The sequence below is a fragment of the Echinops telfairi genome, unplaced genomic scaffold, assembly GCF_000313985.2.
Source record: "Echinops telfairi isolate 266 unplaced genomic scaffold, ASM31398v2 ScPeMD7_3;HRSCAF=10, whole genome shotgun sequence".
In the NCBI taxonomy this organism is placed as follows: Eukaryota; Metazoa; Chordata; class Mammalia; order Afrosoricida; family Tenrecidae; genus Echinops; species Echinops telfairi.
In genome coordinates, this window is record NW_022103899.1 from 59,636,854 (window position 1) to 59,649,274 (window position 12,421).

The 12,421-nt window shown below is 52.0% G+C and overlaps 1 protein-coding gene across 1 annotated transcript in view; it reads left to right on the forward strand.

Moving 5' to 3' along the window:
• Positions 1-12,421, forward strand: part of TRPM8 (transient receptor potential cation channel subfamily M member 8) — a 72,437-nt gene that overhangs the window by 2,401 nt on the left and 57,615 nt on the right. Inside the window, exons 2-5 of the mRNA XM_004701687.2 lie at positions 1,559-1,632; positions 5,032-5,191; positions 7,432-7,609; positions 9,536-9,708. Coding sequence (XP_004701744.1) covers positions 1,559-1,632; positions 5,032-5,191; positions 7,432-7,609; positions 9,536-9,708 — 585 coding nt within the window. The remainder of the gene's footprint in view (positions 1-1,558; positions 1,633-5,031; positions 5,192-7,431; positions 7,610-9,535; positions 9,709-12,421) is intronic.

Consider the following 12,421-nt stretch of genomic DNA (forward strand, 5'->3'; position numbering starts at 1 on the left):
AAGGCAGAAGCAGGAAGAGTCCTAAGCACTGAGGGGATGCCAATCCGTGTCACTCACAAACCGTGCCCAAACGGGAGAAAGGAACACTAGTTTGTTCTTGTCAACGCTCACCCAAACCACAAGCGAAACAACTCAGTCATAACCCCAGTGATTAAACAATGCCTCTTTTAGCTGATTTTCTTGCATACTTCATCATGCTTTTAGAGCCTTTCCCCATCTGATCCGACATCAGTCAGTTAGCAGTGATGCTTGGGCCCCGCGCGTCTTCTTTACCTCCTGGCCAGTGCCTTAGTTTGAGCGGTCAGCTGCTTCAATGATGGCCTCCACACTGCCCTGGCTGCCACACTCCTAGTCTCATTCCACGTCACCCTGCTATTGCCTTCAGAGCTACTGTCCTAAAGATGTCCCTCTTCACTGCCCTCCCACCATCTCCAGTCCCCAGCCACCCTGGAGGACGGCGCTGGACTGCTCCTGTGGGCTGGGCTGCAGAGAAAGCCTCATCTTTCTCTGGTGGAGCGGCCGGGGGTTTCAAACTGCCGACCTTGCGCACATCTCTGCCCATTCCTCCACTGGGCTGTCCGTCTCGTTCTTACTGATGGACGCTGCCCTCTGACTCTGCGTACCAGTTCTAAGGATGTCGCACTGATGACAAGATGGGCGGCATCAGGGGCTCAAACACAAGATGGTGAGGATGGCGCAGGGCCGGGAGGTGTCCATGCAGCTACACCAGGGGTGGCTGAGTCAGAACCGACGTGACGACCCCCCAGGACAACAAAAACCAGGCTGTCACCCACGTCCTCTCCCAGGGTGAAGACCGCAGGCATTTCCAGCTTATCTCTAAGCAATTCGCTTCTGCCGACTCCAGGGAAGCCTTTGGGTTGGTACCGGCATTTGACGGTCAGAATTAGGTCCCCGGAGTGCCTTCGTGCCTGGCCCCTGGGGAGAGGAACAGAATGATGAGAGAACCGTTTGGAATCTATTTTCTTTTAAAAGCAAGCCTGGAGAGCTGCAGCGATGTATTATTCATGCGGAATTATTAACAAGTGCTTCTATCCCCCCCGGGAGACCTAGAGGAGCCCTAGTGGCACAATGGCCAACGCGTTTGGCTGCAAACCAAAAGACTGTCGGGGGAGAAAGCTGTAGCAGCCGGCTTCCATAAAGACTGCCACCGTGGGTGCCCCCTGGGGCACTTCTTCTCGGTCTTACAGGGCCCCTAAGGGCTGGAATTGACCCAACGTCAGTGGGGTTGGTTCATTTTGTTTGGGTAGCTTCCACCGCCAAGGGGGGACATGCTATGTGTACGTAAATGATAGCACCTAGGCCCCAGACAGCTTCGAGTCACTTTGGGAAGAACACTTTTTGTCCAGTGCTAGACTTTCCACGGATTCCTCCTTTTAAAAACGACGTACTCAGAGCGCGCGCAAAGCTGGATCTCACGCCGAGGTGGTGGATTCTTGAGATTTCTGAAGTGGCTGGGAGGCTCTTCCACGTTCAGTCACCACAGGGAAGGGGGTGAGGATGAGTTAGTAATGCGCCCTTCCCTGTTCTTTCTCCAAAGGACTTGGTGAACTTTATTCAAGCAAACTTTAAGAAACGGGAATGCGTCTTCTTCACGAACGACGCCAAAGCCGCGTGAGTCACACATTTCCCTTCTCCCCCCCACCCCCCACCTGCTTGAAAGGAAAGGAGCTTTGTCTCCTACAGCAACGTGATCGTGTGCTCTGTTTTGAGCTTGCCCCAAGGAAGCCCAGTGCAGAAGAAAGGCCACCTTGCTCTTCAGCATCCCCAGCAGGCAGGGGACTCAGGTGCGGTGTGTTAGGGAACGGCAGACCCCTCTGTCAGCCCGTTCTTCCTCTCCTTGACTTTGGGTCTGCCCATCTCCTTGGGTGTTCACCTGCTCTGAGCTTCTTGTGTTTCAGAACAGCAAGGCTGGGTAATAAACGCTGTGGGGTGTAGCCCAGGTCCTAACAGGTCAGTCAATGAATGGGTGAGTGAATGAATGGACTGAAAACGGTTGCTCTTTCCCACGTTAGACGTATCTGGATACAAATCATTTCAGTCCTACGGAGCCCTTTCTGGTGTAGTGGTTCTGAATTGTTGGGCCGCCATCCACAAGGTCCACAGTTTGAAACCACTGGTGGCTCCCAGGGAGGATGCCGGCCTTCGTACTCCTGTAAAGAGTGACCGTCGCAGAAACTCATAGGGACAGTTCTACCCTGTCCTACGGGGTCGCTATGAGTCGCTACGACTAGATGGCAGTGAGCTTGTTCTTTGTTTTCGTTTTGTTTGAGAGAGACTAAACTCATTGATTTGTTTCATGATTACCCGCATTGGCAAGATGGTACGGAGGGCAAATAACGCAAACTGTTAGAAACCCTTCTTTCACCAGATGCAACATTCTAACATTCTTGTGATATGCATGTTAACTTCGTTCGTTGACTTGGGCTGGAGGCCAGTTCCTCCCCCTAACAGCTACTCCAAGTACCTGAATTCCTGAACCACACTGTCCACTCTGTGAAGTTTAACACTCTCAAAGCTTGCAAGTCATAGGTACCTCTCGTTAAGGCGGAGTTGTGAGTTTGTTAAACGTGGTCTTCCTCTTGGCTAACCCAGCAATCTTCACCATTAAATTACTATATGAGAATAAAAATATGCTCCTAAACTGAGGTGCCTTTTCAGTGCACTAGCTTCTCGAGGGAAAGGAGAAGTCCGCTTCAATCAGTTCCATAAGCAATGACCCCAAGACCTCATACCTGATATCCTTCACTGCACAACGAATGAGGCTAGGCAACCCCGGCCAGCGTGACTGGCTTATCACTATTCCCACCCAAAGTGTACTTAAGTTGATCCCAGATCAAGCATTGCAACCAAGCCCCAAGAAATCTTTTTTGGCACGTTCAGTTCCTGGAAAACACCAGGAAGGAAGAAATATGCCTCCCTCCTAAACGCCTCATCACATCCTAACATGACAAAATCCAGAGTCTTCAGTTTGCTGATGCGAGGAGTCCCATTTCCAAGGTGACGGTCAAGGTCAAGAAGAGCTTTCAGGCTTTTCTTCGCCACGGCCGTGAACTCCGGTCCTTCATTAGGAATCTCCTTCTCCTTCATTGCTGTCTGCACACACTGCTGATAGCGCTCGGAAAGGTCAGTGCACGGTCCCCGGAGCCATTCCGCTGGAGAAACTTCTCCGCAAACCCACGATGGAAACAGTGGTCACGCAAGCCTCACAGACCATGGCGGCGATACCGGCCGCCTGGGGCGCGTCTGACATCATCCGAGCTTGTTCTTTTGGAAGAAAATTTTTGTGCAGTGCTAAAACTTTTAAGTGGATTCCTCCCACCCACTCATTCCCTCTCAGTCCTTCTCTGATGCCTGCTGTCCAGGGGAGGAGGGCTCTAGAGACTCATGGACAGGAGGACCCTTGGTGTGGTTTATGATGGAAACACTGACCTACTCAACTGGCAGAGTCCCTGGATGATGCTCACGGTGAACACGTTTGTCCGCGAACCCAGAGGTTGGCCGTTCGAGTCCACCTGGAGGTGCCTTGGAAGACCGGCCTGGTGCCCTACTTCTGAAAACTCAGCTGATGAAACCCTGCAGGGGCACACGTGGGGTCACCCCGAACCCAAAGCAACCGGTGGCAGCTGGTCTGGGCATCTTGGTCGTGGGACCAGAACGGGAGCAGTGAGCAGAAGGAAGACGTAAAAATGAAGCTGGGAATCTCTGCATCCATGTGGTGTAGTGGGAACACACCGGGCTGCTCACTGCAAGGCCAGCAGTTCAAAGCCACCAGCCACTCTGAGGGAGGCAGATGAACCTGTCTACTCCTGTAAAGAGTCTCAGTCTTGGAAACCCACAGGGGCAATTCTACTCTGTCCTGCAGGTGGCTATGCGTTGGAATCCACTTGATGGCAATGAGGTTGTCTGTGTGTGTGTGTGTGTGTGTGTGTGTGTAGTATGACTATGAGCCAGCCAACCTCCTTTCAGAATGTCTCTCTTGTCCCCCATGTCCGCCAAGGTAGACCTCGTGGTTAGACAGTGGTACTGGCTCCACAGTAGATGGGCATAATGAATGGGATTGGATTGTACGTGGGAAACGCGTGCCATTTCAGCACGTCCAATAAAAACCAAGGGAAGTTCGGTTCTATTCCTCTTTCATCTGAAGAGCTCAGGTTCCACTCGTGCACAGCTTTCCCACGTCCAGTCCAAGCTTGTGAGCCTCCTCCCACTCCCAAGAAATGCCCAGGAGGGTAGGAGTGGCCCTTCTGAACTCTGCAACACTTTGGGGGCCCTGCCAGGGATATCACTCCCCAACCCCTGCCCAGTAGCACCCCCATGGGAAGGAGGGCAGGCATTGAGGCAGTGAGACCCAGGTAGGGACTCGGGAGCTATCTATCCATCATGCAAAGAGTGGCACATAGTTTCCGGGTTTCTATTGGGCAGTCTCACAATCACCCTCCTCCCCCACCTATTTCTTCAGTCGGTGGACGCCGCAAGTGCAGGGGCCGGCTCTTCCTTAGCCCCAGCTCCCCACTCTGAACCCGGTCATTGGCGATGGTCAGTAACCATGGGGGTAAGGCACCCACATAATTTCTAAGCGAGCCCTGAGGTGATGGAAATAGTCTGCAAAGCAGACTCGTCGGGTGGCTTGCGCGGTTTGCAGCTCAGCTTTGCAGCTTGCTTTCGATCCTTCCCATGGCGTCTCCTGAACAAGTACCATCCAACTGAAAACCAAACACAGAAGGGTTGGTGACTCAAGGTCACTTGATGGCACCTTGGGGGAAAGGCCAGGCAGTCTACGTCCTCAAGACGGCAGCTGCTTGAGACCCTATGGCGCTGTGCACAGAGCGGGTTGTGCTGAGTTGGACAACCTGGCTCAATGGCAGAGTTTGGGTTTTTTTTTGGGGGGGTCAGCATTTCTTTTTATTACTGTAATTGAAGTAATTTGGGGTTTAGTCAAAGAAACACGACGAGCTGATTACATAGGCATGATGTCACTAGTCCCCTCCCTCGATGTCTTATTCTGCTCAGGGAAAGCCAGTGCAAATGCGGCTATGCTCAGAACCAGCACATGGACGGCACCCAGGTGAACCACAACGATGAGAAATGGAATTACAAGAAACACACCAAGGAGTTTCCCACCGACGCCTTTGGGGACATTCAGTTCGAGACGCTGGGGAAGAAAGGGAAAGTAAGTAACCGTTTTCTACTTTAATTCATGTCTGTCAAGACAACTCGGGCCGTTGTTAGGGAACCCTCCAGGCGGTCCCGGCTCACAGCCATCCTAAGTGCAACTGAACAATTGTTCACCATCCGCACAATTGTTCTTAGGTTTGAGCCCATCGTTGCGGCCGCTGGGCCCATGCATTTTGGTCCAGGGACTTCCTCTTTTTTGTTGCCAACCATGAAGTCCTTCTCCAGGGACTGGTCCCTCCTGATCACAAGTCCATAGTGCAGGGATGACGTCTCACCACCCTCGCCTCTACGGAGCACTCTGGCTGTGCTCTCCCAAGACAGGCTAGTCTGTCCTGTGGGCAGTCCATGGTGCTGCCAATATTCTTCAGCAGTACCTTGATCCCAGGGCACCCATTCTTCCTCGGCCCTTCTGATTCAGTGTCCCACGTTCACATGCATGTGACACTGCTGAGACGACCATGGGTGGGCCAGGAGCACCTTAGTCCTCAGCGTAACATCCCTGCTTTTCAACACTTGAAGAGGTCTCGCGAAGCAAATCTACCCGATGCGAGGCCTCGTCCAGTCCCGTGGCTGCTCTGGCCACTCCAGGTTGCCTCAGATTGTCGAATAACTTGGAGTCAGGAGCGAACAGGAATAAATGCCAAAAACGGTTACAGAAAATGATGTCATTAGCTGAGTGGCACCTAGCGCGTGGCAACCCCAATGCTCAGCTCCGTCGGATCATAGTGAGCCACAGGACTTCCACTGGCTGATTCCCGGAAGTAGATTGACAGGCCTTTGCGCCTAGCCTTGTAGTCTGGAAGCTCCATCGAAACTGCTGTGCACTCCAGCCACATGCCAGCCTCCACTGACAGGTGGAGGTAGCTATGTCTAAGGTGGGCTCGGGTTTTCTTCACAGAAGGACTGACCACCACTCCCCGAACGGAGCGAGAATTCTTACAAGAGTCAGAGGTGTGAGTAGATAGGAGACCACTTGAACCACCACAACAAAGCCTGATAGATGATTGGTTTATCACCCAGCACCCCTCTCTCCACGCATCGTGCCCTCACACCACCCACACCGATCCTTGGTGCTCCAAAACGCCCGTGCGTTTGTCTCGGAAGAAGTACGGCCAGAGCGCTCCTTGGAGGCGAAGTTGGTAGACTTCTTCTCACGGACTCTGGACATGTCAGGAGAGAGGGGGCTCCATGCTGGGTAAAGTCGAGGGGCAGGGGAAGAGGAGGGCCCTCAAGGGAATGGATTGGCACCGTGACTGCAAATGGACTCAAGCATGGGGACAACTGTGGGGGTGACACAGGACCGGGCAGTGTTTCCTTCTGTTGTGCATAGGGGTTGCAGTGGGTCGGAACTGACTTGATGTCTGCTAACAACAACAACAACAACAACAAAACAACAACAAGCTTTTGTTTGTGGAACGTGCCATTGATCAGGGCCAATGGTACTCCCGAAATAGAGACCGCTCTAAGCAACATTTTCCCTTACGCACACACTGAGCTCCCAGAGTTTCACAAAGGGGGTTAACCATGGGAGGCAGTATCCCACAAATCCTCTGGTGCCGGTGTCCATTGGCTCAGTGGCAGCCAGCTAGGGGCCACCCTTGACTCCTCTCACCCCCAAACCCAGTCTCTGCAACCAGAGAGTAACCCGGCTTCACTACCCCCTACCCCCCCAGGGCGTTCCCCCAGCGCTCCTGCCTGCACATTGCCTGCTTGTTCTGTCCTTTGCACTTACTGGAGGACGCCCTGAACGGAAGCCCCATCCTGTTCGACTCTGCTCAAACCTTTAGAAGGAAACCTGCCGTGTGCAGCCTGCCCAGCGAGGTGGGGGCAGGGGGCGCTAGACTCGCCGGACTGGACACCCCTCTGCTTCTACTGTCTGTAGAGGTCACACTTGTTTCTTCCCCTTCCTTTGGGGTCTTTGTGCACCCCTGCCAGGGACCCTCCTCTGCTATCCTCCTTCCACCCACGCCCCTCCCATCTACCTGGGGCTAGCTTTGCTAGACCCTTCTCGCCGCACCCCTCCCTTCGGGCTCTTACCTTACCCCCATGCGTTCCCATTCACCCCCCCTCCCCCAATAACCCTCTCTTCTTCCTGAGACCCACCTCTGCTCCTATCCCCCACCCTCCTACCCGCGACTCCCTGGGGCTCCCACTCTCCCGCCCTGCCTCCCCCTGGAGAGAGTGGGCTCTGCCCGAGAGTGGAGTCCTTCAGGAGCGTCTCCTGTCCCCACCCAGTATATCCGTTTGTCCTGCGACACCGACGCGGAGACCCTCTACGAGCTGCTGACCCAGCACTGGCACCTGAAAACGCCCAACCTGGTCATTTCCGTGGCGGGAGGCGCCAAAAACTTCGCCCTGAAGCCACGCATGCGCAAGATCTTCAGCAGGCTGATCTACATCGCGCAGTCCAAAGGTGCGCCCGGCGGGTGGGGAGGTCAGCGGGGCCAGCCACGGCCCATCCATGTCGCAGGGAGCTCGTCGGCCTGGGGGCGCTGACAGGAGCAAAGCAGCCCAAGGTGTCAGGGCTCACAAAACCCTATTTCCTGCCTCGGAGTCAATTCTGACTCACAGCGACCTTTTAGGACAAGGCAGGCCTGTCCCTGTTTCAGAGACTTTGGGGGGCAGGGAGTGGACAGCCTCCTCTCTCTCTCCTGGTGGCTCTGAACTGCTGGTTCTTGTGGGTAATAGTATGTTTCTGTGAGTCGTCCACATTTTCATGTTATGATTTCTCGATATACCGGGAGCTCGTGGTGGAGTGGTTGTGCATTGGGCTGCTAATGGCAGAGTCAGCAGTTCAAATCCCCCTGTTGATCCACTGGAGCGAGTGGAGGCTTTCTACTCCTGTAAAGAGTTACGGCCTTGGAAACCCACAGGGCAGCCCTCCGCTGCCCTTTCAGGCCCCCTGGAGTCGGGATTGACTCCGTGTCAGTGATAGAGTGAGTGAGCATTTCTCTCCATAGAACTTCACCCAGATCATTTTAGCGCCTGGAAAAGTTCATCCGCTCACGGCTTGTGTTTGAGGCAGATAAGGCCCTTTGAGAAGAGGCAGTGCCCGCAGATTGTAAGCGTCATCTGAATGGTTTGTGAACACACCATTCCACATCGGTGAATTGCAGCAGGGAGCTGGGAACTTGTTACTGAACACGTCATTGGCCACAGGGAGCAAGGCGTTCCACCCCAGGTGCCTCATTGACAGAGGAATGCTGACAGCCGGATATGAGTGGAGCAGGGAGGGCGGGTGGCAAGGGATCTGGAGCTCGATCCTGTGAGAGCTGGTGGAAGGAATTCGCTATGAAACAGGTTGGGAAGACATCGCATTGATCTCAATACGTGGGGAGGACTTTCACATAGGAGTTGACTGCCGCTGCTCCTCTTCCACGAAGATGCTTGTGAACCGAGAGACCAAAGGCCAAGGGTTAGCAAACGGCCTTTGTGACCATTAGAAGAGGGTCGCTTTGCTCCTTGGAGGTGAGCTTCCATCCCCAGAGCGAATCAAGAGAGGTCCGTGGCCAACCCTCTTGGTAGGATTCCTGTAGCGTTTTAGACTAGGGTAACTTCCAACTTCCGATTCTCTTCCGATGCTCTGCTGGATGTCTTTGCGGGCATTTTATTTACTTCCATTTTCCAAAACTAAAGTCATGAAACAAGACTGCCCCAAACCCTTGACGTTGTGCAAAACTGTGCACTGGGAGCTCACTACCATTGACTATGACCCAAGCACAGGGAAACCATTGGCGGCAGGTATGTCTTGGGGAGATCCGCTCTGATGGACTCAGCAGGGTAGTCTCAGTGCAGTGCTGCCTAGCTTGTTAAAAGTCCCAGCGTGTAGTGCCCATAGGAAGAGTCCCTTGAGAAGCTGGCTAAGGGTGCAGCTTCCCTGGCCTCACCCTCGAGTGAGTCTGACTCAGTTGATCTGAGGTTGGGGTCTGAGGTCCCTGGTGGACCTCAAGCGTGGTGGCTTGAGCTGACCCAGCAGCACTATGGCACAAAGTTCTGATGATCTGCTTCTGTCAGGATGACAGCTAAGAAAACACAGTTCTACTCTGTCAACACTTGGGGTCGCTAAGAGTTGGGATCAACCCCATGGCAGCTAACAGCAGTAACCACAGGCAACAGCGTAGGGCCCAGAATCTTTGTTTTCTGTGGAGGACCTCTGGGAAGCGCTACCTGAAATACCATTCTTCTTTCTTACCATAGTCTTAGGATAGCCTTTGGTTTCCTGATGTCCACAGAAGTGAGAATTTCCTTAAGGGTCTGGGTGGGCAGGATGGGACCCAGCCCCGGCCCTGGCTCCAGCCCCAGCCCCAGATCAGCACATGCTATTCTCCTTGCTTGCCAGGGGCCTGGATTCTCACAGGAGGCACCCATTATGGCCTGATGAAGTACATCGGCGAGGTTGTGAGAGACAACACCATCAGTAGGAACTCTGAGGAGAACATTGTGGCCATTGGCATAGCAGCGTGGGGTATGGTCTCCAACCGGGACACGCTCGTCAGGACCTGCGATGCTGAGGTATGGATGGGGCAGGAACAGGTCTACAAGGCCACCTGGGAGAATGACCTTGACATGGTCTAGAGACTTTGAGACTCCGTGATGGCGCCCGTTCACAGAGAGGTCTACCCTGTGGGACATCAGGAGCTAATGAGATCAACAGAAAACACATTTTCAACTTGGGGAGGGGTTAACACAGGATGTATTTGGGCCCCTCCAATATGTTCCCGGCATACATTGCTAGAGTTAGGCTCTTTCGGTTTTGTTTTGTTTTTAATAATCATTTTACTGGGGCTCATACAACTCTTATCACAATCCACACATACATCAATTGTATAAAGCACACTTATACATTCGTTGCCCTCATCATTCTCAAAACTCGCTTTCTGCTTGGGTTCCTGGAATCAGCTCCTCATTTTCCTTTTTCCCCTCCTGCTCCCTCCCCGCTCCCCTCTCCCTCATGAACCCTTGATAATTTATAAATTATTATTTTATCTTATCTTACACTGCCCGGCATCTCCCTTCACCCACTTTTCTGTTCCCCATCCCCCAGGGAGGAGGTTATATGTAGATCCTTGTGATCAGTTCCCCCTTTCTACCCCCACTTCCCTCCCAATATCGCCACTCTCACCGCTGGTCCTGAGGGGTTCATCTGTCCTGGATTCCCGGTGTTTCCAGTTCCCATCTGTACCACTGTGCATTCTCTGGTCTAACCAGGTTTGCAAGGTAGAATTGGGATCATGATACTCAGAGGGAGGAAGCGTTTAAGAACTAGAGGAAGATTGTGAGTTTCATTATTGCTACACTGAACCCTGAGTGACTCATCTCCTCCCCACTACCCCTCTGCAAGGGGTGTCCAGTTGTCTACAGATGGGCATTGGGCTCTATCGTTCTTATACCTATGATCCGAATCCTTATTCAAGTTCTGGTCACACAATCTTCGTTGCTGGCCACACTCATGGGAATTCAAGTTGGTTGCTGTGGTCCCCTGCTAATGGGACACGTAAGAAGGCTGTGACATTCCACCTTCCCCTAAAAAAAAAAAGTCTCGCATGAGCGTATTTAGAGAGTAATCAACGTGTATTTCATGTTCCAAAGACAAGGTAGACATATGCGGTTTTGTATCAAGTGTGGGATTTTGAGACAGCATTATCTAGTGAGTTAAGGGGCTCCTAAAATTACAGGTGTTATCTGCAGGAGCATGTTGAACCAGATGCTCAGAAACCCAAATTTCATATACATTTACTTCCACCTGGGACCATGTAGACATTTTGACGGAATTGTTAAGAGAATTTGGGAATCCCATGGTTCTTTCTCTTTTAAATTTTCAAATTGTCTTGCTTTCGAGTCTTCATCCCCATGTCTGAGGGCACCAGGAGCAGAGGAGAGTGGGAAGACACTCCTGGCGCATCTTCAAGGAGGCAGCTCGATAGAGTGGGAAGAGCGTAGGCTCTGGGGTCAGAGAGAGTCTGGGGCAGAGAAACCATCGAGTTGCACGAGTGAGTCTGGGTTTCCTTCTCTGAGATTTTTGTTGTTGAGAATATACACAGAAAAGTGGACGCCAACTCACCAGTTTCTGCCTGCTCAGTTCAGCGACATTACTTGTAGTCTTTGAGCTCTTAGCTTCCCTCCCCGAGTTGTACCTCCGCCGTTAACCTGAACCCACTGCTCCCCGAGGTCCCCATCCACATTTTCAGGTAGCAGTTGTCAATTGGATCCCAAGAGCATTCTGCTCAGGGCAGACTGCTTTTCTTCAATTGGGTGATTAATGTAGCTTCACTAGTGCAACGATTGTTGGTTTTAAGAAGACTTGAGGGGATATTTCTGGGTTAAGGTGTAAAGATTCTCTCAACATAATAGCCGAAGGAATTTATCTAACCTCCTGGATTCCAGGAGACTTTGAAAATCGGTTCTGCGTTTTAGATTAAGATCCTTCTTTGGATTCTCTGAGCTAAAAGCCCAGCGATGTTAGTAGCCAGGTGCCGTCCGGCTCTTCTGGTCTCAGGGCAAAGAAGGAAACAGTGTCGATGCAGGTAATTAGTCACACGTTGCGTGTTCTCCTCTTATCCCTCCCTTTTCTTCCCTGGTTACAGCCCAAGTTGAATAGAAACGAATTGTGCCTCAGACGGCCATTTGCAAGCTTACAAGGTCCCCTGCACTACATGCAAACTAGGAGGAAGAGCAGAATCGCAAAGCACATTATTAGGCCTATTAACTGAGCAGCCATGACGCCGATCCTCAAGCCAAAGAACCAAATCCCATGAAGTGTTTGGTTGTTTGACAAAAGAAGCTCAGAAGCTACTCTGATCCTTTTGGGGGGGTGGGGTGTATACATATCTATCACACAACTTTCGCCAATTTCACTTTTCATAGGTGTACAGCTTATTGACAATCCCAATATCTGGTGGTGCAATCCGACCCTCCATCAAGGCAATTTTCCTTCACTGGTGTGTTAGTCTGGTTTGTCTAGAGAAACAAATTCATAGATAGTCATATGTGTACAAGGAAGAGTTTTATATAAAAGAGCAATTGTATATTGAGAAAATATCCTAGCCCAGTTCAGAATAAGTTCATAAGTCCAATATTAGCCTATATGTCTGATACTAATCTAGAAATTCCTCGTCAGGCTCACAAAACACATGCAATGACGCCGAATGCAGGATGATCACAGGCCAGTGGGTGGAAAGTCTTGTGGATCCAGTGGTGGTGGAAGCATCTCAGTGCTGGCAGAGGT